This window comes from Andrena cerasifolii, chromosome 4, assembly GCF_050908995.1.
Source record: "Andrena cerasifolii isolate SP2316 chromosome 4, iyAndCera1_principal, whole genome shotgun sequence".
NCBI classification, from domain to species: domain Eukaryota; kingdom Metazoa; phylum Arthropoda; class Insecta; order Hymenoptera; family Andrenidae; genus Andrena; species Andrena cerasifolii.
Genome location: NC_135121.1, coordinates 5,932,232 through 5,958,035, shown reverse-complemented (window position 1 = coordinate 5,958,035; position 25,804 = coordinate 5,932,232). Strand labels below are relative to the sequence as shown.

General features: G+C 35.1%; 2 protein-coding genes across 5 annotated transcripts in view; both read left to right on the top strand.

Moving 5' to 3' along the window:
* The window catches only part of Milt (trafficking kinesin-binding protein milt), a 97,853-nt gene that overhangs the window by 7,956 nt on the left and 64,093 nt on the right, over positions 1-25,804 (top strand). For 2 of the 4 annotated variants that reach the window (XM_076809805.1, XM_076809804.1), the window contains exon 1: positions 21,893-22,127. Coding sequence is in view for 1 of the 4 variants with exons in the window: in XM_076809806.1 (XP_076665921.1) it covers positions 698-917; positions 11,845-11,949; positions 15,833-15,937 (430 nt within the window). In the remaining 3 variants the exon portion in view is untranslated. Of the gene's footprint in view, positions 1-697; positions 918-6,488; positions 6,511-11,844; positions 11,950-15,832; positions 15,938-21,892; positions 22,128-25,804 lie in introns of those variants that run through there. The other 2 variants (XM_076809806.1, XM_076809807.1) reach the window with 2 other exon arrangements.
* The window catches only part of LOC143367742 (alpha-ketoglutarate-dependent dioxygenase alkB homolog 4), a 96,559-nt gene continuing 75,635 nt past the window's right edge, over positions 4,881-25,804 (top strand). Inside the window, exon 1 of the mRNA XM_076809885.1 lies at positions 4,881-4,891. The gene's annotated coding sequence lies outside the window, so the exon portion shown is untranslated. The remainder of the gene's footprint in view (positions 4,892-25,804) is intronic.

The window sequence follows — 25,804 nt, the reverse complement described above, 5'->3', positions numbered from 1 at the left end:
AAAAATGTAACTATTGAAGATAGCTAACTGCATTTTTTTGGAAAATGGACTTACGCCACTTTCAAAATAAACGGCTCAATTATTTAATATTGCTGTAATTCTATCCATCGAATAGTATTCACTATTTCTTACAACGATTGCGAACTTTTTAATATTGGTGAACAAAATATCTGTTCCTGTTATAAAAAAATTTTATTTTTATATTTTATAAGTTCCATTCCAACTAGAACCTTTATTTAATCGCTTCCCCTGGGAACTTATAACGTGAGAATATTTTTAAAAAAACTTCCCCGGTCCATGTTTTAAATGAAACCCACTGAAAAATTTCCAGAACCATTTCGATCCCTGATTTATTCACTTTCTTCCTAATTCCTGTTACATAAATACAATTTTATAGGTGTAGTAAATTTTTTCGCGTTGAAATGAAATTCCTCTGATATTGAAATTAACGTTCTACTGTATCTCGCTTCTGCGTTTCATCGAAAGCCCTCATCAGCAATCATATCTCCTTCGTAATGATTATTTACAACTCGTGTAAGTCCTGCAAAGAGTTGCACTGGCACTGGGAGTACAACATAATGCCTGGTTTAAACATTAAACGTTATCGTGCAACTGTGCGAGTTAGAATTTTCAAAAGACACCGACGAAGGGAATAACGCTTATTTCGTTTGTTTTGCATGTTCGATTGTCTATGAAGGAAGGCGAAGCGATATCCTTCGTCGCCACAGCGTCCAAGCTGGCCGCCGTGGAGGATGCAGCTCCGAAGGGGCCCGAGGCTTCGATTCGATCGAAAGCCACCGCTCTTAAAGTGTCGCCTACAGCAAGGGCCACCCTTCAGGCCCTCAGATCACCCAGGAACAGAATACCAGGCCCCCTTGCTTCCCCGACAACCACCAGGGATGCCGAGACCATCACCGGTGAGTTACTCTAATTATTGTAATCCCGCTTTGTTTGCTTCCTAAATCACCTTATTATCCATTGAAAAACAGTAATCTTTGGTAATTTCAGTCGCTTTTATTTTTTATATAAACACAGCTCTGTTGACAGTGTTATACCATCAACGATAAGTTTAACCATCGTGTATTTATTCGCGGTATTAAATTCCACGTTGCTTCTTTTCCACAGAATATTCTTCATTCGTTGCTGAGTTGAATAAGAATATTTTTAATTCACTGGAATATTTTTAATGAGGCGAGTGTTGCTTTTTTGGAAACGTTTAATTCGCAAGCTTCTATAATTTTGTTTTTATATGTTTGGATCTGTATAAAATAAGGGGGGTGATGAAAGTGTTCCACAGAAATTTTTGGGTCAATTTTAGAAAGACTGAATTTGTTAGTTTTAAACAGTTACTAGCGCTGTAATTTTTTAATTAACTGGGAAAATTTTTTAAATGTCGCTATTCGACATATTCAACTTCCAAATGTACAATGTTAAATACACTTAATTCTGTTTACACGATTTTTATTTAACAGGGGGTAGAAAAAATTGAATTCTCTTTCTGCAGTATTTGTTTTGATTTAAGATGCTCCGATAAATTTGCCTTTTTAAAAATCGTCGCTTAATTTTAATTCTGAGACAGACTCGACTCTCAATTAATCCTAATTGGTTTATAGCAGAGTTGGGCAAAGTGTAATCTAATTACGAATTACGATTAAACTGTAATTGTGTGATTAATTACACATTGTTTTCTGTAATTGTTAATTTAGGTAGCTGACCATTTGCTTTTGTCAACTATCTAAACGAACGATTACTGAAAATAATGTGTGATCAACTACACAATTACAGTTTAATCGTAATTTATAATTTGCAATTAGATTACATTTTGCCCAAATCTGGTTTATAGTACTATTTTTATTATTTTTCATGGTCTGAATATAATGTTCTATTTTCCATAGGAGAAAAATGTAAATTATGATGCACTAACCTGTTGATTTATTAGTGCATTCAAAAGTTCACCTTAGAGGTATAGAATTTCCAAAGAGAGTAAGTTCAAACTTCAGAGTTTATTTAAACTTGAAAAAATATTTCTGGCGACTCACCCGTTTCTCAGTGTGCAAATAGATGAAGAATCACACGGAAGGATAAAACACCCCCTCTAATCGCACGAATTCATTAATCCTCCCTTAATCAAGTCGTTGACGATTTCATACTTCGCGAGTCACACTTCTAGCACTTGACGAGATCACTAAACGATTCTTGTTTACGAGACGATAATTTTCTATTGGATTGAGAATTTTTGACAACTGTGATGCCCAACGCTGAAGAGGTGCTCTAGTCTTACTGAAGCCAAGGGAGGAACTATCTTCTCCGTTCCCGAGGACGAGTATTTTATGGTGATCCGTGAACGTCCATGGCAAACGACATTCCCCACTGACAAATGATGATTACTTTCCTCGATCATTACCATCATCATCATTATCGTTAGGATGACCATCGTCGTCATCATCATCTTTATCATCATCATCATCATCGTTGTTGTAGTCCTCGTCATGATCAAGCCGAGGTGATCTAACAACCTTTTTCTCGTTAGGGGAAAGGTGAAAAAATTACGCTTCGATATTTCTTTTAGATAGATATCTCTTTACTGGGGCATAGTTTTATAAAAGCGTTCGGTGCTCGCCGGTTAAAGTGAAGCGAACTGTAATTTGAACATAATTGTAAAGTTCAGAATTATTCAGTCACAGTTATGCTCATTCTGATTAATGAAAATACATTTAATTAAGAAGGGACAGTAGTGTCGGAAAATATAAACCACTCTCTCCAAAATAGATTTTTCTTTCTGCGGCGCTTACAGTTAGGTGTAGGAAAGAACTGGTATTGTCATTGGATGGAGGAGACAAAAATAGTGGAGACAGCATAGTGTCAATAATTTTATTAATGACCTGTTTTCTCAATAAATCATGCTTCTACGAAAAGCTTCTGTTTTTTAGAGCTATTAAATTGCTATTAACCCTTCGTTGACACACCCCTTCTTTCGAACAACTTTGACATACCTGGGTGGCTCACATTCAGAGCAATTTTCAAACGACTGCCATTCCCATCTGAAGAATCCAATCGTTATGGAAAAAATCATGGGTCATTTTCAAAGTCTCTACAATTGTATTCCAATAGTTGTTTTATTGAAATTGTATCGCAGTTTTTGTGGAAAAAATTCTAGATTACCATATGTCGAGAAAAATCGAAGATTATCTTCAAAAAATTGCAACTTTTACAAATTTCAATATTAGAAGCTACAAATCTACAGAGTTGTTGTTGGGATATAATACTTTGAGAGAAAAAATAGTCTGTAAATCAATTTTGGAAAAAAAGATATTTATTTTGCATATAGAAGGTTACAAAATCAGCTTATGGGTGGCTCACACCCAGAGCAATTTTCAAACGACTGCCATTTCCATCTAAAGAATCCAATCGTTATGGAAAAAATCATGGGTCATTCTCAAAGTCTCTACAATGTACTCCAATAGTTGTTTCATTGAAATTTTATCGCAGTTTTTGTGGAAAAATTCTAGATTACCATATGTCTAGAAAAAACGAAGAAAATCTTCAAAAAATTGTAGCTTTTACAAATTTCAATATTAGAAGCTACAAATCTACAGAGTTGTCGTTCAGATATAATCTTTTGAGAAAAAAAATAGTCTGTAAGTCAACTTTGGAAAAAAGATATTTATTTTGCATGTAGAATGTACACAGCTTACAAAATCAGCTTATGGGTGGCTCACACCCAGAGCAATTTTCAAACGACTGCCATTCCCATCTAAAGAATCCAATCGTTATGGAAAAAATCATGGGTCATTTTCAAAGTCTCTACAATGTACACCAATAATTGTTTCATTGAAATTTTATCGCAGTTTTTGTGGAAAAATTCTAGATTACCATATGTCGAGAAAAAACGAAGAAAATCTTCAAAAAATTGTAACTTTTACAAATTTCAATATTACCATCTACAAATCTACAGAGTTGTTGTTCAGATATAATATTTTCAGAAAAAAAATAGTCTGTAAGTCAACTTTGAAAAAAAGATATTTATTTTGCATATAGAATGTACACAGCTTACAAAATCAACTTATGGGTGGCTCACACCCAGAGTGTCAACGAATAATTAATAAACCTAATGCACTTTTCTTAACAAAATCCGTGGAATACAATGCAATTTCTAAAATAGTCTTACTAGTCATACTAAAACCACGTTATCGTCCCTGAATCAGGTTTAAATACTTCTTTGAGGTGTAAAGTTTCTCTTCATTAACAGGAATTACAACTGCAATACCTCTTAGGATTGAACGCACTGTATTACTAAACAAAGTATTTTATTCTCGCAGGTGTTCCCGTTCGTTTGGAAATTTTTCGCCTAATTTATTCACAGATAAAATTTTGGTTTTCCTAACGTGCCGATCAGGAAGCTACTGTAACTACTCTACAGGATTCAGATCTGTTGATCTCGATAGCCACATCTGCTACCACAATGTGATTCTTCTCGAATTCAATCCTGCGACTAACAAATCAATTCCATGTCATATTTATACTCAAAACTACACCCTTCAAAGATTTACCCCTTATTTACAACCTGTCGCTTTCGTGGTTTCCAAAAACCAACGCACAGTTGGAACAACTCGAGAAAGCTTGACAGTGACCGCAGCTTTGCTGCAAAAGGCGCGACCGTCAAAGTGTTAATAATCCGGATTATCGAATGTTCGGTTAAACGATAACTGGCCAACCAAACATTTGGCTAGGTGTTATTCACATAATCGACGTTCTGCTAGGATTATCCCCTGCCGTACTAGCCGAGACAGTCTTTCAAGCATTAAAGGTACACACACTGTTTCGAATCAGCTGACGAGATAATTTTACGATTCTGACGGTGGCGCAGAAATAGCTAAACGCACTTTGTTGCGTGGCTCTTAAAATAACCGACCTATAAAGGGTCGGTCATTTCGTGCTCCCCTAACGCAGTGCCCATTTGTCCACTACCAAATCAATTCGCTATCATTTAAATCGCCTAGAAACTTCTCCCAACCCCCGACGTTTTCTCGTTAAAATTCAGACACCCTGAAAAATCAACAAACCTTTAAAAAAAAATTTACAATACAATCCCCCTTCGTTATAGTCTTGTCCCAAAATTTTACTATTTTTCTTCTCACAGATATTCAAAATTCCAACGCTTCGAGTATCACAAGTATAAATTTTCCCAAATCGAATTACAGGGGGTACAAAATCGAGGCTTATAAAAACTTTTTTGAAATATTGATTTCAGAGGAATTTCCACTTCTAAATGCTAAATAGCCTGCGACTTGCTTCGACGTTTTTCATGTTGTAATATTCGATTGAAAGAAATGAGAAGTGGTAAGAAATTTCTGTACTATTTTTCGAACTCAGCATCCAAAAATGTATGAAAGTTACACGAATTTTTTTTTTCTTTCATCGCAGGTGTCCGTGGTGTCGTTCGCATTCGAAAGCAGAGATTTAAGAGCATGCTTGTCAGTTTCTGGGTCATCAGTGCTCGAATGCGTCCAGGCGTTCGTTCGCACTTCGCGGCTCCCTTCGGTTTGGAGCGCAGGCTAAAATTCGAGCGCCCTTTAAATTGGGTTAACGTTGGAGAACCGAGCGAACGGGTAGCCGCAAGTGAAATTCGTAGAAATCGATCTTTTTGCGATCGATCTATTCAGGGTCCGGTAAAGAAACGAGATTGGCCGAAGCCCAATAGATCCGTTCTATTTTCTTCTGTCTCTCCGCGCGCTAAGTTCTGACTCGACCCGTGAATCTGCACGATCGGTTTCCTTGACTCTCCAAAATTTTGCGAGTTTTATTTCGTCCAGAAACGACTAATCAGTGGTGTACAAATCCGTCCTAAAGCTGACCCCAGTAGACGTCAACGTGCGATTACAAAAAGTGTTCCGTGAAGGTTTAACCAGTCAGTTCTTTCCAACGTGAACCAAAGATCGTGCGATCACCCCGTCGCTAAATACGACGCGAACTTTATCGCCTAAAATTCCTTAATATCTCGTTAATTATATGAAAAAAAAATTATGTTAGCGTCACACTTGTTGCTTCAATTCAATTCCCCTTTCTTCAAGGAAAAGGCAGAATTGTAGTGGGCGATTATAGAATCCTGCATTTTATTAACAATTAGATACGCCACCTTTAACGAGCAGTTTTGTATTTCATTTGCAAATTTTTATATGAAAGTAGGCGACCAGCAAGCGACAAATTGCCTTTTGTTCAGGTCGAACAGATTTTTTGGTATGCTTGGGAGTATGAAGAATTGCTATCGTTGGGATTAAATTGTAAACGTAATATATGCGCGTTAACGGGTGTATAAAATAATTGAATTCTCAAGTGGCTGTGTGCGAAGAGTTGTTTACAAAAGGCGGGGCAAAGATGAATAGAGACTATTAGCGAGGAAGAAAGGGATTATGCACCTCGGTAGTGGTGCAGCAAATCGGCCAGCTGGCCCTGCGAGGCTTAAAAAGATTCTTGAGAAAAGGGAGAGCATTCTTAGCAAGTGGAGAGATGGTACGATTTGTTTTGCAACATATTTATGTAAACGTATGTTCGTTGACTGTTTCATCTTGTAAGAATCGCGGTGTCCTTTCCACCAGTGTTTCCCAGACTTTTTTCGCCACTTCTATTGCGTTGCATTGTATTGTAATTAAATCACTATCTTGCAGCCTTGAACCCTGCAATTTATTGCATTATACAATGAATCGTAGCCTGAAGCTACTTTGCATAAAGCTTATTTTATTGAAGCCGGTAAAGCGAAAGTAGAATTGTACTTGGAGTAACCTTTCATGTAATAGCAACCACCTCGATGTTCTTTAATGCTGAGGGACATCGTCACATATGTTGCTATATTTAAAGTCGAAAGACTGATCTATAATTTATATTCGCAACCCGCGGTGGGTGCACAGTTTGGGAAATCCTGCTTTATCGAATGCAGTTTTATTACCGGCTGAGGTACTAGCTTCTTATTTGACGCGACACCCGCCGTGTGGCAGCACCTGTAACGCTGATCAATATATGTACAGGGTGGTCCATTTAGAGTGTCCTAATTTGTTTACCTGGAAAGCAGATGTAACGGCAAAACATTTTCCAAATTTTTTTAAGTTCAATGACACTCTTTATGTAACAGACGGTATTTTTCATCTTTTTAAATGGAATGCCATGTCATATTTTTTTAACCCTTCGTTGACACTCTGGGTGTGAGCCACCCATAAGCTAATTTTGAAGCTCTGTGCATTTTGATTACGCAGAATCTCCTGGATATTCGTGGAATATCTTTGTTTTTTTAATTACCGAAATAACCTACCTGCTATGTGCAAAATGAATTTTGCATTTGCTTTTTTTTCCAAAGCCGACGTACGAACTATTTTTTTTTTTCTGAAAATATTACATGTGAAAAACAACTCTGCAGATTTTCAGCGTCTAGTATTGAAATTTGTGAAATTTTTTGTATTTTCTCGACATATGGTAATGTAGATTTTTTTTACGTAAACTGTGATAAAATTTCAATTGGAAAACTATTGGAATACATTCTGGAGACCTTAAAATTGACCCATGATTTTTTTCATAACGATTGGATTCTTTAGATGAGAATGACAATCGTTCAAAAATTGCCTTGGGTGTGAGTAGGGAATTCAATCCCGGGATCCCGGCTGTCTTTTGTGTTCTAAAACTCCCGGGATTTGATATATCAAGTTAAAACTTATCCCGAGAATTTCGAGAATTTTTAAAAACGTAAATTACTTTATGAACAACTGAAAAATGTAAAAATGGAATCCAAAAAACAGCCCGGATCCCGGGATTGAATTCCCTAGGTGTGAGCCACCCAGTATGTCAAAGTTGATAAAAAAAAGCTGTGTCGACGAAGGGTTAATAATTCTTTTAAAAGCAGGGATGTAATATAATTCAAGAAATGCAACAAGAATAAAAACATGCATTTGTTCAACGTCGGTATAAAGAACCCCAATAACGTCACCCTATGTTACATTTTGGCAAATTTTAAGTATTTTATAAAATGATTTTTAATTTGTACTAAACTAGTGTTCACAGTGACCTGTGTTCTTTTTCATATTCACATTTTACCTTGAATTGCGCGAAATATAAGAATAATTTTGTTAAATATTAATAAATACTGTTCTGAAAATTAGTATTCACAAAAGTTTACATATGCTTTTCCATAAAAAAAGAGATGTAATTACCTCTTCCCCCCCCCCTCCTATTCATCTTATGTTTATCGTACATAGAATATCTCTGAATCCTAAACTACTAAACAGAAAATATTTGTTGAAGAATTATTTATATAAGCATGTGTAAAAATATTTTGATTTATTTATGTTTACATTTCGAGTGTCATCTGCTGCTAAAATCTATGTCGAAAATAAGTAAATAGGTGTCCGAGCGTTTCTGCCAATGGACCTTAATAATAGAGATATTTACATGGAAATTATTAAAAATTTCATAGTGGCTGTGGGGTTTTAGTGGGTAAAAATCTCACAACTACCCTGGCGCCCCCAGGGGATTCCCCTTTGGAGTCGTGGTGGCTTTTGAAGATTTCCCGAAGTTAAAAAAAAATTATAAAAAAAATAATTTATAAAGCTTTTTTTAACGTGGAGACATCTTCAAAAGGCACCCCGACGCCTCCAGATGGGAAACTCCCGCGGGCGCCAGGGTAGTGTGGGATTATTATCCACTAACACCCCACGGCCACTATGAAATTTTTAATAATTTCCATGTAAATATCTCTATTACTAAGGCCCATTGGCAGAAACGCTCGAACACCTATTTACTTATTTTCGATATAGATCCATTGTGCCAAGGCTCATAAAAATCGGTGTCTACCACATGGTGTCCTCCCCTTGTTAGAGAAAAAGTAAATAATTTTGATACATCCAAATTGATCGTCCAAATAACATTTTTTCATTTATTTTGTATGTATTTTCTCAAGTTTCCGCTTACTATGTATTAAAGAGGAAGGACCAAAGTATATTTTGGCATATTTGTTATTAAGTAATTAATTCAAATACAAAATGAAAAAAATTGAAAACAGAATAACGTATCAAAAAAGAATAACTAGCCCCGCAGTGGGGTAAATTGATACATGTTACCTTAGTCCAAATAACATTTTTTCATTCATTTACAACATATTAAAGAGGGAGGAGCAAAGTATATTTTAGCATATTTGTTATTAAGTAATTAATTCAAGTACAAAATGAAAAAAATTGAAAAGAGAATAACGTATCAACTATCCCCGGTCTCCCCTACGTACAAAACCTCCACGCGCCGGATAAAATAAAATACCCTAAATTATAGTCAATGTATCACGTTTCCACAAAATATTCATGAAAAAACATCAAGCAATACTTAGTGTACAAAAATTCATAAATAGTCGAAACAGAAATATTTACTTCCCGCCGACCTTTTTAGATTCTTCATTCTCACAATGACACCTTAAATAGCAAGCTGGTCATTCATCTGCTTCAATATCGCGAATCGCAGCATAATTTATAACACAAATTAAACAATTACAGGGAATTAGTCAACTAACCTCGTTAGTCAACTAGCCCCGGTCTCCCCTATTATCTGCCCAAGAAAATGTTGAATAACCGTATGCACCCCTCCATCGAAACCAAAACAGAAATTTCGAATTCTTCACCAATTTGATAACAACAAAAATCAATAAATTTCAATAAAATCCACTAAAACTTAACTCCTCCAATCTAGTAAAAGTTGACATTTGAATTGTGCGAAATAATTGAACAAAAAATTGTTCCTTTACATGATCGATTGAATCATAGTACACTTGTGTCGTTTATGTTTAAATTTCTGAGCTATTTTCGAAAACAAATTTTCTGAAAAATAAGTCACGATTGCCTCTTTAAATTACCGATTATATAATGCTTAGCAAAAATCGCTTGGCATTTGTATGATAAAAGGGAGTTAAATAAATTGCGCCCTCGATTAATTAGGTGTATCATTGTCGGCGGACATAGCTGCCGATCAGATTGAGCGTCGGAGCAAGTGGCTTCGTGTTTCCAGTTAATTTAGCTTGACAGCGTGCAGTAAAATCGATTACACCAGTGCCTCTCGCAAACACAGTTCACCCACCGGGAATGAAAGTCCCCCTAATGGGTCGTGAATTCTCTTATCAAATTTAAAAAAAAAAAAGATCGTGCTATAACGAAGGTGTTCACCTCTGATTGTCCATTGCCCGTTGGATCCCTGCTTTACTGACAATCCTCTACACCGTTATCCAAACGATCTGCTGCAGGAGGAAGAATTTGAGAAACACTCCCTAGTAGCACAAAATATTGGTTAAATATTTTTTCCAAATATTAAAATAATATTTTTTTAGCCACACTTTTTAATATGAAAAAAATGTTGATTCCAAATAATATATACGCATACTGAAAATGTGAAATAAATGTTTAGAAAATATGAACTAAATATTCGTGGAATATAAAAGAAATATTCAGAAAAATTAAAGCAAATATTCTGGAAATGTGAAAATAATATTCACAATTCCAAAATAAATATTCAGGAAATGTAAAATATGTATTTAAAAAATATAAAGTAAATATTCAGAATATATAAAAGAAATATTCAGAAAATATAAAGCAAATATTCTGGAAATGTGAAAATAATATTCACAATTCCAAAATAAATATTCAGGAAATCTAAAATATATATTTAAAAAATATAAAGTAAATATTCACAATTCCAAAATAAATATTCAGGAAATGTAAAATATATATTTAAAAAATATAAAGTAAATATTCAGAATATATGAAATAAATATTTCGGAAATGTAAAATATATATTTAAAAAATATAAAGTAAATATTCAGAATATATGAAATAAATATCTCGGAAATGTAAAATTAATATTTAAAAAATGAAAAATAAATATTCAGAATATATGAAATAAATATCTCGGAAATGTAAAATTAATATTTAAAAAATGAAAAATAAATATTCAGAAAATGTGAAATAAATGTTCATATTTGAAAAAAGAAATTTCATAATATAAAACGAATATTTCCCGAACATTCGGAAAAAATATTCTGTTTCTAATATTAAATAAATATTTTATTTATATTTGGACAAAAATATTTGTTTCTAATATAAAATGAATATTTCCAGTATATTTGGGGGAAAAAATATTTGCTTCTTAATTTGGAATAAATATTCTATGTATATTTAAATATTAAAAAGAAATTGAAACTCGTTTCAATATTAGATATATGTGTATTGAATATTTTGTGCTACTAGGGCTATTTCACACGTCACACATAATAGATCTAGCCCCTGCAAGCATGTGCATCACGGTTCGGTGACCGTAGTATGAGAAATCGAGTGCTCGTATAGAAAATAGTCACTTTCCAGCTGCATAATCGCGGCATTATCGAAGGGAAACGATGTTGAAGATTATTTTATAAACGGTGTCATAACAACATAACGATTCTCTGAAACGTAGATTTCCGGGTGAGCGTGTTATGTTAACGATTAGAAATATTTATTAACCCCGAGGAAAATTGTATTTATCCAGAAACCTGTGCCGATTCCGGTGAATGAAGCAAGTTACATTATGCAGAATGATGCATGATCTCTCATTATGCATTGTAATTTTTATGCGCCAGTGAAAGCTTAGCTTGGAGCAAGCGCGTTAAAAAATAGCATCGAGGGGGGAAATATTTAACGTTAAGGATGTACCGAGGGATTGTTTATTGCAACTGAACGTGGGGAAATATTCTTAATAGGATATTTGTAGAATAAAATATTCGCTGGACAAATTTGTAATTTCGATGAAGTGCTGAAATGAAAATGTATAAACGACACTAATTTATTGTAGAGGTCTGCAGCGGAGGTGAACTCCCGGAAGTCGAGATCATCAGTCTGTTAGAGGAACAAATACCTAGGTACCGTCTGCGAGCTGATACTCTCACCGAATTCCAAGGTAAATGCACGCTTAAAAAGTCACTGACCACGCTCATAATACATAGAATTTTTATTTTATGTTTAAGGGGAGACACCGCTGTAGTGGCCTGAAAGGTAAAGCTATCTTTGGAAATTTATTAAAAGCAAACCAGGTAATGAATCTTTCTGAAACTTTCAGGACTTTTTACTGGATATTTAAGTTACACGAATATATTTTTTTAAATTTATTTAAAGCAGGTTTAGAAGCTGTGCAGGACCAGTAAGTTTGCGCTGCAAAAAATCTGGTTGACTGTTTCCTGGCGAAACGGTGCTTCTAAAATCAACAACGCAAAATGTTTTAGAAACTATATGCGGGTGGCTAAGGCACGCCGGGAGATTTTTTTGATCGGTTGTTTACTTCTATTTTTTTTTTAACAAAAGAGGTTAATTTATTAAAATCAAATTTCATAACTTTTTTCAGAGGCTCGCCATTTTGTCTTTTTTCAAAATTTCTGAAATCGAAGCCGTCGTACCATAACCATGCGAATATAGTTTCTAAAACTTGTTGGTTTTTTGATTTCTGGAGGAACATTTCGTCGGGAAACTGTCAACCGTGTCAGCGAAATTTTTTTACAGCCTTAAGTTACTGATTTTGTACAGTTTATAAATCTGCTTTAAATAAATTTAAAAAATAATATTCGTGTAACTTAAATATCCAGTAAAAAGTGCTGAAAGTTTAAAAAAGATTCATCGCGTAGTTTGCTTTGAATAAATTTCCAAAGATACCTTTACTTTTGGGGCATTACCGTGGTGCCCCGCCTTAAACTACTGCCTGCCTCGTTTGCCTCTGTTACAATAACATTGGCGTTGCTTTTGGAGGTACCGAAAAATGACTGAGAAAGCTATTTGTTCTGATTAAGATCCATTACACCAGGTTGAAAGTTTCCAGAAATCGAGAAACAGGTTTCCCCATAAATCGCTAGATTGAAATCTTACAAACAGCGAACGATTAGTTCCACGTTGATGTCATCAATCCTAAGCGCGCGCCGAGTATTAACGCGCGACGACTGTATGTATCGTGGTTTGGCAGTGATCGCGGCGTAACTCAAAAGCTGCAAATTTTACAGGAAAAGCAGTTTAAAATTTGCATTTGGCTAATTAGTTGAATACTAATCATGCGGTTTGCCTGTTCTCTGGTGTGAAACTAATGATGTTAGAAATGTGCCGTTTTACATAATGAAAATACTGTGCCTATGGAGTCTATTAAAAAATCAAAATTCACATTGTTTAAGAAGCGATATTGTCCTGTGAAAATAGAAATGCTTCGGACGTGTGCAAAAATGTAGGAGTGCAAAACTTTGACAAGTGAAGAAATATATTAAAGGGGAACACCACTGTGATGGCCGGAAAAGTAAGCCATTTTTAAGAATTTTTTTCAGGAATAATTTACAGTTTTCATAGAAAATTTTTATTACCTACCTTTAGTACGCTGTCTTAAGAGATTATACAAAAATAAATAAATAGAAAAACATTCATAAATTTTAATATATTAATTAATCTTCTACACCCCCCACGCGAGCTGGCCGAAGGTGTAACTATGGAACTGCAGGTCCGAAATTAAATTTCATTTTTTTTTTACAAAGTATATGAGTGTAGTTTGCGTTGTACGTGCAGATTTCTTACAGAAATTATTTTTGTAGAAATGGTGCGCTTTAGAAGAAAAGTTTCGAAAATCCGCGAATAAGGTGGACAGTTTTTCGAACGTATTTCAAAAAATTTGTTTTCAATCAAAGAATCCGTATGTACAACGGAAACTACACTCGTATAGTTTATAACAAAAAAATTAAATTTGATTTCGGACCTGCTGTTCCATAGTTACAGCTTCCACTAGCTCGCATGTGGGGGGTTGTAGAAGATTAATTAATATATTAAAATTTATGGATATTTTTCTTTCTTTTTTTTGTATAGTCTCTTAAGACAGCGTACTAAAGGTAGGTAATACAGATTTTCTATGAAAACTGTAAATCATTCCTGAAAAAAATTCTTTTTCTAGAAAAATTTTATATATTAAGAATCGTTCTCGAAAATTCAATTTCGTATTTGTGGAGCACAGAACTCATCGAAAACATCAATCTATATGTACCTGCCATCTCGAAAAGAATTCAACTTTTTGTAGAGAATACAAATATTGATATACTCTAAGAACAGTGTACATTTATGTAATAAAAGGAAGTACTGCGTAAATGTAGTCCCACTTGCAATAACTTATCAAAGAGCCATAAATATTTTACGTCTCCAACCTGGTGTAACTTCGCAATCATAAATAATATGATAATTAACCTTTCTTCTCAAGGCTTCTTCTTTTCAGATTCCAAGGTTTAAAATTTATGCACTTCCGTGTTAAATGTTTATTTGAGAACTCCTCTAAATTGTCTTCATTAATTTCGATCCGCTCTCAGATACGGTGAGAGAATGATTTCTTTGCCTTTCCAATTATCTCTGGCGGTTGCAGTAGATGCACAGAAAACTTTTCCTTGACCACTTCTAATGATACGAGGGTAACATTGTACGTCGGATTTCTTCTGTGTCCCCGTATGAAGGAATCTGAAAACGCGGCGTGTGATCTGATCCACTTTTTTTTAAACAATCATTTTATATGGAGATGTATACACTTTGAATTTTTCTAATTTATCTCAAACTATCGTGGTTCTTTAATTAATCAGGATCATCTGAAAGTCAGTACGCCATTCACAGGAAGCTAATAATAACGGCGATGGTGTTCGACGTTTCAAGAAAGAAATTGAAGAAATAGACCTTGAGAACAATTATTCGTCGATCAGAATATTTATTCTCGCGAAACAAATAACTTATTTCTTGCATCTTTTTGTGTACATTTAAAGGCAATGGAAATTCTACGGATGTAATTAATGTGCGCGAAACATCTTATATAATTTTATGATAAAGAACGAGAGAATTAAATTTTCTTTATTTTTCGTGTAAAATAACATCAATACTTTGATTACGTAATGACTAAAAACAACACGTTGTTCACGAGGCATGCAAATCACAGAGGCTTACATAAACGTCGTTGATAAAAGTAGAATTGATTAATATGATATACAGTTACTCACAAAAGTATCCGCCCACCCCATCCATGTAACATATTTTACTTATTTAAATAATGTTGAATTCTGAATTACCCAATATAAGTACCATCTATCAAAGAAACCCTGAAATTTTTTTTTAAAAGAATAGAACAAGATAAGCCCAATTTTTGCTGAATATTAGTGGAATCTAGGGTAGATGTCCCATTTACTGTGAGTGTCCCTATTACTGCCACTTTATTTATTTCACTTTAAAAAAATACTATAATAATAAGAAGAACAGTCCCAATTTTAAGATAAATTCTTTTTTACACTATTCTTTATACGTTGCGTGTTTATTAAGTAAAATAAATGAAGTGGCAGTAATAGGGACACTGGGAGTAATTGGGACATTTACTCTATGCATAATAGATTAAATCTGATAATAAAATCACATATTATAATCACGTTTATATGAATTAAATATTCAATTTGGGTGAATACTTTGTTTGCTCAATCTTTGCTATTTCTACAGATAATACTTTTTTTAAATAAAGTGTACAATTTTTCAATTGAATGCACACAGACAAAAGTATATTAATTAAGGTTTATATTAACGTGAATTAAAATTACGAATTCTTACTTTGAAGTTGATTTAAGGCGTAAAATAAACTTTGTGAGTAACTGTATGATGCAGAATGAAAATCTTCTGAAACGAAATATAAATTATCCTCATCCTCTTGTTTATTACAGTTGTCCTCCGTGTATAATTATGCTACACTTCACTTTTTAGAGATACATACTAATAGTTGAGTAACATGTATTGTTTGTTGGATTTAGGATACGAGAACTCCGATTGGTTTATTCCGTCACCGGCACTAAAATCAGTTGACGTTGACTTGAAATTGTCACCGGACCAGATCCGGGAGACTCTTAACTACTTTAGTAAGTAACTGTCTGTATTTGTTTTTGTTATTGTTTGTTTCCTCTAATATCTATGCATATACATGAAATTACATTGGCTGTAAATAATCTATAGGTACAGACTTTATGGATTGATAAAACTCATTTGAATGGGTTAATAAAGTTTTTAATAGACGTGTGTTTGGAGACTACTGGTTTTGTAGATATGCAGTTTCCTCCCTTCTTGCTTTTAGATCAAACAATACTTTCGATTAGAGGGCAAAGTTTTTTGTGCTTTCTCAATAAAGTTCAGACGTGTACAAAAATGGGGTTTCTTTACCTGCCAGCAAGCATGTTTGATATATTTTTGAGCTGCTTAATATTACTGATTTAAGGGGTAATGAGAAGATGAGATTTTGAGAATTTTTTATGCGAGTATAGTGAATGGAATACAAAATTTGCTCGAAGGCCTTTATTGTACACACCTTGAAGTATGATCACAATTTTTAAAAAAAAAATTTAATACCAAATAACGGCGCCACAGCTCAATAAAATAAGCTTCTTCTGAAAAACAGTGGTCCGCGGCCGGAGAGATTTCTCCTTCAATTTTTGACCCAGAACAAAAAACCGAAAATTGTTGAGTTCTATATAAGATTCTCTCGGGAAGTACACGAGGAAATGAAAAAATTCTGATTTTTGTAAGAATGGTGCGTGATTGAACAAACACGGAACTGCCACAGCCTTGAAACTGTTGAACGTTTTGTTCAATCACGCACCATTCTTACAAAAAGCAGTATTTTTTAGTTTCCTCGTGTACTTCCCGAGATAGTCTTATATAGAACTTAAGCATTTTTGGTTTTTTGTTCTAGGTCAAGAATTGAAGGAGAAATCCTTCCGGCCGCGGAACACTGTTTTTCAGAAGGAGCTTCTTTTGTTGAGCTGTGACACCGCCATTTTGTATTGAAAAATTAATTAAAAAAATTATGATCATACTTCAAGATATGGCCAATAAAGGGCTGCAAACAGATTTTGTATTCCATTCACTATACTCGCTTAAAAAATTCTCAAAATCAGGCTGCCTCTCCGGGCTCCAGAGTGGCATTACCCCTCAATACATCAGATATAAGAGCAATAAACTTGCCAAATATTAGTGCCTAACTATACGTTTTATAAGATTTTATTTGCCCTTTCAACGGATTCTATCTATATGGAATTTGTACCTATATTTTATTTGCCAGCTGTATGTACATATGTGCCATTCGATTTAGGTAAGTATTGCTCATTTAATCCTGCTGTCGAATCCACGCAGATTACATGTTCTCTCTACAGTCTTTAATACCTTAATACTGTGCTCCAAATTCTGTGAACGTCAATGGTGAAAGAGGTTACCAATTTAGTGAGGAAGATTTTAAGTTGGGAACGTGATTGTGTTTATGTAAGGTTTTAACAATTTTAAAGTTACGTCGTTTGCATGTAACATTAACTCTTGGAATATTTTCAAACCTGATTTACTTCAGTGCTATTTTCCCAATTACCTCATATCCATAAAGATAAATGTATGACTAAGAAACTATTGTTTAGTATTAAGTTGCGAGCATTTCGTCTTAAAACCTCGGAGGGAAACTACAAATTTCGTTTATCTTGATCATAAATCATGTTTGCAGATCTTATAGCCAATCTATTTTCTTCAACTGACAAAGAGGTATTTGCGACGATAAATGTCTGCATTTATCGTTCACCTGTTATCGTAAATTCGCGATAATATTCCCCGAAGTAAGGCGTTCAATTGTTTCCCGGAATACTGTTTCATAAAGTTTTGTTCATTGTCGCAAAATTTTCACCTTGTATGTTGAATCTTTTGTATATATTATTTTTCTGACAATTACTAATATGCTTAAACCATTTAAAGAAGATTTAAAAATTAAATTCAAACGAAACTTCCTTTAAAAGCCTGTATATTTTTCTGTATTTCTAAATGTAACAAAGATATGCAGTTGCTTTTTCTCTTGTGACTAATTCGGTTTGTGTATGCATTTCTGTTAGTGAAAGTGACAAAAGGTATGTTTCTTGCACGGACCATATCTTGTCACTAGTTTTGAAATTCAGAATCTGCGTGTGGCTTAACTGAATTATATAGTTAATACGGTATACACATATTCACTAAAGGGGCCTCCAGACGCTGATGCATGTTGCAGTGAACCATTGATGCTCTCGCCCTCGCAGGACAGGAGTGAGCCAGATGTGGTGGGCATAGCCCCGAGCTCTTAACGCGTAGGCTTAATCGAGTTCTCAAGGGGCCTCCAGACGCTGATACATGCTTCACTGCAACATGTATAATCGTCTGGAGGTCCCTTGAGAATTCGATTAGGCCTACGCGTTAAGAGCTCGGGGCTATGGCCACCACTTCTGGCTCACTCCTGTCCTGCGATGGCGAGAGCATGTATCAATGGTTCACTGCAACATGTATCAGAGTCTGGAGGCCCCTTGAGAATTCGATTAGGCCTACGCGTTAAGAGCTCGGGGCTATGCCCACGACTTCTGGCTCACTCCTGTCCTGTGATGGCGAGAGTATGTATCAATGGTTCACTGCAACATATATCAGAGTCTGGAGGCCCCTTGGGACTTCCATTAGGCCTACGCGTTAAGAGCTCGGGGCTATGCCCACGACTTCTGGCTCACTCCTGTCCTGCGATGGCGAGAGCATGTCTCAATGGTTCACTGCAACATGTATCAGAGTCTGGAGGCCCCTTGAGAATTCGATTAGGCCTACGCGTTAAGAGCTCGGGGCTATGGCCACCACATCTGGTTCACTCCTGTCCTGCGATGGCGAGAGCATGTTTCAATGGTTCACTGCAACATGTATCAGAGTCTGGAGGCCCCTTGGGAATTCCATTAGGCCTACGCGTTAAGAGCTCGGGGCTATGCCCACCACATCTGGCTCACTCCTGTCCTGCGATGGCGAGAGCATGTATCAATGGTTCACTGCAACATGTATCAGAGTCTGGCGGCCCCTTGGGAATTCCATTAGGCCTACGCGTTAAGAGCTCGGGGCTATGCCCACGACTTCTGGCTCACTCCTGTCCTGCGAAGGCGAGAGCGAGTTTGAATAACGTGTTTATGAATATATCGACGATCCTCAGGCGCCGCTACGACGCCCATGGACGTAGCCAAGGTGGGGCAGGGGTGGCCCCCGCCCCTGGCAAAGGAAAAAAATAATAATTTACTCGTTCGTCCAAAATTAAATTAATTTAGTACAAAATAAAAATAAATTAAATTGTCAAGTAATTCCATAATACACGACCCCCATTATATTGTACCCTAGCTACGTATATAAATTCAAAATTCGGTTTCACTACTTATTACCCCTTCCTGAATAAAATCCTGGCTACGCCCCTGTCACCGCCGGTTCCGAGCCGCGAGCTCTTAGCGAATAATACATCCTGTAAATGAATATCTAAAACCAATGAAACTCCAAATTTTAGTCCCTTAATTAGCACAAAATTAACCCCTCGGTGACGACTTTCGTACGTAACAGACACGGTGATCTGATGTCAATGTTATCACCGTGAAGGTAGTGACTCCTCATAAAGAAATTGAGTAGAAAGAGCAAACTAATGTTTCTACAAATGAAGTATCATGTTTGAGAGAAACGACTTCGAAACTCCATCAGATCAACTTTGGAAGAAACTGCTTGGAATCAGGCGTTTTGTATGTTGCTGCATGCACAACTTTGCTTTGTGAAATAAATTACGACAGTCACTATACAATACAATTTTAATACGGAAAATGTACTGATTGGAAATAAAATTCAGGTTATTCATATTATTTGTAAATGCAAATTTTCGATCCCTAGCAAGATTTGCTACATTTAATTTTTCGCCCAGTACATACATACATCTCATGAATTTTCGGAGCAATTTTCTTTTCAAAAGTAGGTTTTCTTGAATGAACTTCATAGTTTTCCTGTTGGACCACCAACAACAGACTATATTCTAAAATTTAAGATACTGTTCTTTACATGGATAATTATAAGTATACAGACTAGAGTGTCCATTTATGGCACACATATAATAATTAAAAAAATACTTTTATTCATTCGGTACGTCTTGTTCTCGTTTCAATACATGAAGTAAAGCAAGTTTCTTAATTCATGATGGCACAGACTCAGAAACACAAGGCTGTCCATTTATTTTTGGACAATATTACTCAATTTATTGTACGAATTCATTTTGAATATAATGTTAACACAGAATAGAAAAAGAAATGTTTTATAGTTGTTCTCACAGTTATTAATGTTCTCATATTTACTTATATAAATACCACACACGTACAAAGTTTATACCACGTATTTGTGAACACCCTTTAGATGGGTGGTTTAAAACTGCACAACTCTAACAAAAGATCACGAGTGACTCATAAAATCAGACTTTGATGATATATGTTATGCCTGCTAAATGTTTTAATATTTTGGCCTCAAAAAGGGTTTTTGAGATGGATCACTCTAAATTGGATTAAATTCTTCAAATCGCATAAGTATCTCACTGACTATAAGAAACTAGCTTTACTACTCAGCTTCGCCCGAAATTTAGATTCTGATTTTATAAAAAAAAAAAATCATTTTTTTTTTATAAAAATAGTCGCATTCGCCTGGATTAGTAAGACATAATGACCTGAGGCTCATTTCGTGATCCCAGAATTTATCGTTCAAAAGTTTTTAGGCGACAGACAAACACAAACATATAAAAACCTTCTGCTTTATATATTAAGGTATTGAAAGAGTTTAAATAAATATTTTCTCTGCTTAACAAATATTATATAAATATTCAGCCATATTTTCGAAGAGTCCACCTAATTCTATCCCAATTTATTTAATTTTTCTAAATTACCTATCAACACAAGGGAATGTACAGGAAATTAATTCCTTTTAATTCAATAATGCCTATAGAACTCTATTATTATTTTCAAAAACAGAACATTTCTTTGAAATACAGTTTGCTTGTTATTACAATAGTTATCAAGTAGAAAAAATTTCTTATTAAACTATCGCAAATTTAGCACAGTATTTTATTCTGAAAAATACTTTTTATTTAGAAGAAAAAATTATTTTGCGTATATACCATATTATTTCCAAATAATAATATGATTTTCTTGTAATCAGACAAATATGTAGGTGTGCTAATTAAAAAAACCTGTAAAAGTCTTGATTCACACTCCTGTATTTACCTCTCCGAGAATACTTTTTGGAAATCCGAATTCTTCGTTCAGTGACGCTCTTATAATATTCAAAAAATTTTTAAACTTCAAACTTTTCGCGCGCTCCGTAACGCTATGCATCATTTAAAGTGAATTAGACATAGTACAAACACTAATTTCATTCGCTATATACTCTGCTCCACGAACTTTGCAGGAACTAACGATTTCCTTATACAAGCGAATTGGTCTATTTAGTAATTCGTACGTGAAAACATTTTCCAGGTATCCTCATTTTCCATGTATCCTGCTAAAGTGATTACAATCATAAACACGTTGAGAATCACTGACCTACCCGCGAGAAAATTTCTTTTTCAACATGTATAATTTTATTGACAAATTCGTGTGTACATTTCTCATATTTACACCTTGAAATAATTTCCATCCGCATTAACGGACGCTAATTACTATGAAATAATTTACGAGCCAATTCCAAGTAGTTTCTGTCGCACTCACATTTGTTTATGTTAATACCTTATCTCATTAACGGGCCACGGTAATTGATTTTCTTGAGAAAAGAAAAGGGGAGAGAAAAAAAAAACATTTTGCCGCAACAGTGTTTATGAACCATTTGCGGCAAGCACTCGTTCCTTATTTAAAGTAACATTTCACGCGTCATTGATAACAAGTCGCGTCTAATTAGGCGCGTTTTTGTTGACCGCCCAATCATAGCCGTTGCCCGGAAGAGCCTCTGACCAATCAGAGCGCTCGACCCGGCACTGCTTCTGGAGCTTCCATCGTGCAGTTCAGTCGCCGCTCGTCCTTCACGGTGGTAGGACGTTACGCGGCTATTTCTATCGTTACAGCATAAAGGAGCTCTTTAATCCTTTCGCATGGAGATCAACGAACTTTCTCGAAGTGTTGTGTTTATTAAAGGAAATCGTCGTTTTGTGAATTAACCACCGTGAAATGACAGATAAAAGTGAATCGATGGTTCCGTGCGCTTTCATTTCGGGCACGTTTCTGTTAATGACATCTATCGGTAATTTTGTATAAGCGTAATCCGTTTCACGATCACGCCGGAGCGTTTGCAGTATTCCAAATACGTCGATGTAATTCGAAGCGGGTCAGCGATATCTCTCTCGCGAATTAACAGCGTAACAGATATCCCAAAACGTTAGCCCGTCTGGTACGTGAATTAGGAACTGGAAGTTAAAACTTCCTTGACACTTCGTCGTAGATAATGTCACAGCGAATGTGCAACGCAGGGATTCCCATTGACGACTACGATTAATGCCTCCAAAACTGGAAGTGCCAGGGTCGTTCTGCTAAGTTTGTACTAAAGTCTTCGCGGCGCAAAATTATCTGTACAGGAATCCCGATTTAAAGCCTCTAGCTTGGTATTTCTTTCTTCGCCTCAAGAAGAAAGGCACAACATCCACCAAATCCGAAAACATCGAGTTATTTTGAAAACCTGACGTCTTTATGTAGGTTAGGTTAGGGTGACTTTCTAAATAACGTTTTTTTTTTTCGTTATTCAACTGAAGTGAATTGTATCTCTTTTACATCAATTAATTACCGCTGCTATATTAAAATATACTGCTTTCTAAATTACGTTGAACAGTGGTCGAAGGCATTTAAAATATTATACGTTTCGAAGGCACGCGTGCATAAGTTAGGTTAGGTTCGGGAGAATGCGACATTTCTCGAATCTTTTGAATAAAACGTTACGAATTCTATGCGCGCGATCGTGCCGAGGTTTTAGTGTTACCGCTGTTAGTAATAATTACAATAAACTGGCGATTATTTTGACAAACAATCGCGATTGTTTAAACTGTCGCGTAAAGTAGACACTTCAATTTCTTTTCATTCCGATTGTGTCGGATTACGATTGAAGTAGGTCGTTGGATTTTTCAAGCAAATTTTATTTAATTCTTTGAAAATTCTGGAGGTTTTCGCGAGTCTTATGTAAGTTTTTCGTCGCGTCTCTTGAGATAAACCTTCGTAAACAAGTGACTGATAAGAGGCTGGCGAATTGCAACCTTGTTCTGTTTTGGGCACGATACGAAATCGTGTCAGAGTTGTTTGATTGCAATCTAGAATCTCTCGATAGAATTTCTATGTATATAAAACTCAATGGAAAAATTGAACAGCTTCGATTTATTTATAAAGATATCTTACAAGGGAAGATCTCGAACCCGAAAGTTCAAAAAAATTTGAATCTTTGTGAATATGTAGGGGATTTCCTCCTGAGTACAACGCAATTTTTGTTTGCTGTCCAAATTCACTCGAAGGGGGTGAAATGAACCCCTGAATATTTTCCGATTATGCGTTATAATTCGCGAACTGTAAGAGATAGAAAAAAAGTTTCAAGACAAAAGTTACTTCTTTTAATTAGACCTATCATTTGGTAAAAAAATATTTTACAGTTCACGAGTTATGACACAAAATAGGAAAATAACCGGATATTCAAGGGTCAGTTACACCCCCTTAGAGTGAATTTGGACGGCAAACAAAAATTGCCTTGTAATCAGGAGGAAATTCCCTACATATTCACAAAGTTTTAGAATTTTTTCAATTTGTTAGACGTAATTAATAGTGTAATTTTTACGTTAGCGATTTTTAGTAAATTCGTTATTTTCCACTACCGTGGGCCGTTTTTTTTTTAAATTTCTATTTCTGAATTTATTTTATTTCGACTATAACGTTTTGCGTTTTTCGTCGTAATTGGGGAAATAAATTGCTGACTTCTCGGCGGGTGCATCGAGCGAATCTGTTCTTAATAAGTCCTTAATAATTATGCAATTTGTTTGGATGGTTCGCGACTATGGAGGTCGTTTTCGTGATTCAAGAGCATCAGTAGAAACACAAGACGCTCTAACTGGCGTTAATCGACGGATATTCCTGCGCTCCGATTATTTTATGCATTACCGTACGGTTTTTTTGTGAACACTCCTATGCAGTTTAACGACGAAGATCTCGCAATACAAAATAATATCCGCCTTGTTTCTAAATATCATTACGTTCTAATAATTTAAATTGAGAAGTCTAAAAATTATTGAGTTAATAAAAAAGTTATATTAACAAAACGACAATATAGTAAAGATTAGAGAAAAAAAATTAATTCCCTTACATGGCCTTATATAGTCTTATCAGACATCGGAGTAAAAGTTCGAGAAGCATTTAGAACTGAACGGCAGTCCCTTTTCTTTCCCAACCATTCAGAACCAAGGCAACATTCACATGGAACATTCTTCACATGCCTCTCGGCTCGATCCACCGCACAGTGTTTCGCGTATACTTACGGGCTTTCGGGACAAAACTCATAGCTTCTGAACTAATCAGTTCTCGACCTAAGTACCCTAATACTTTTTTAAAGAGAATATAAATATGTATCGATAGGTGTATAAAAAATATGTAGTTCCATTTAAAAAAATGAGGTGATCTTGATTTTTTATTGAATAAAAAGTTTGTTATTAATTTTTATTTTTGCAATTTTTTGTCAACTGAATACTGACTCACTTTTCTTGGAAATTTTTTTTCATCAGTTTCGCAGAGATATTTGAAAACCTTTGCGGTCGTTTTACATATATGGATTCGGGAGACAAATATAACTTCGTACACATTCAAAATTTTTCTTGTATTTGGTTTGTAATTTTCATTACGCAGTACGTAAAACATAGAAAATAATATAAAAATGAAAACATTAATAAAGAAATTAAATAACAATGTAAATAATAATAAAGTGGAAAAAATTGTTTGTTATATTAAATCGGAATTGGAGTCGGAACATGTGTCTGGGTTTGTATTTGACGCTTCGCAATAATTTGAATCATCTACTGTCGAGTATTTTATACGTTAAGCCCCGGGCGTAGCACGTGCCTGAGCGGTGAACGTCTTAATGATTTCGGCTATTTTCGGGCAGTTGAAATTGACGTTAATATAAAGTTTAATGTTCCCTCAATCTATACTATTATATAAAATGGAAGTCGCATACTTTGAAATGCGGTTTCTCAGTAACATCATTTTGTTCGTCTCCTCCTTCTAACGTTTTTATTTTTTTTAAACACTGATTTTTAAATGATAGTAGATCGGGACGCGACCGCCAGGTGGCGACCGGGCGAGCGCTTTTCTCGCTCGCAAAACAGCACCGCGGCGGGAATAAGTGGCCGAGGGCTGTCGAGTTTACACATTACAGATTAATGTTGGGTTTTTTGAAATTTTTCCCCAAACTTTAAAATTATGTGGACTTAAGTCCTCTTCTACCTCACGCAGATAATTCCCCCTGAGGTATTTTCTTTGTGCTCTTGGTGAGAGGCCCCACGCTCGCGGGTACAACATGAACTCATGAAACACACACAAAAAAAAGAGTTTACTACAATTGCAGATTATGAATCAGTCACGCTAATATTTTAGGCGAATCCGTGATGTTAGTTAATATACAAAAAATCACGGATGTACTTTTTGGTCCTTTTTTTTTAAACTCAAGTCAAAGATGATAAAAAATTAACATAAAAAATTGGAATATATTGTTGATATAGCAAAAAAAAAATTGGCAGCCGGGGAAGGTCATATATAATACTAAACATAACTTATAAAAATCAGATTAAATAAGATAAACATTCGGCAAATAGCACGTGTTTAAAGAAACGCACCGAAAATTCGAATAAATTTCAAGCATCATTTTGGACAAAACAGATCGGTAAATTCAGCAAAACA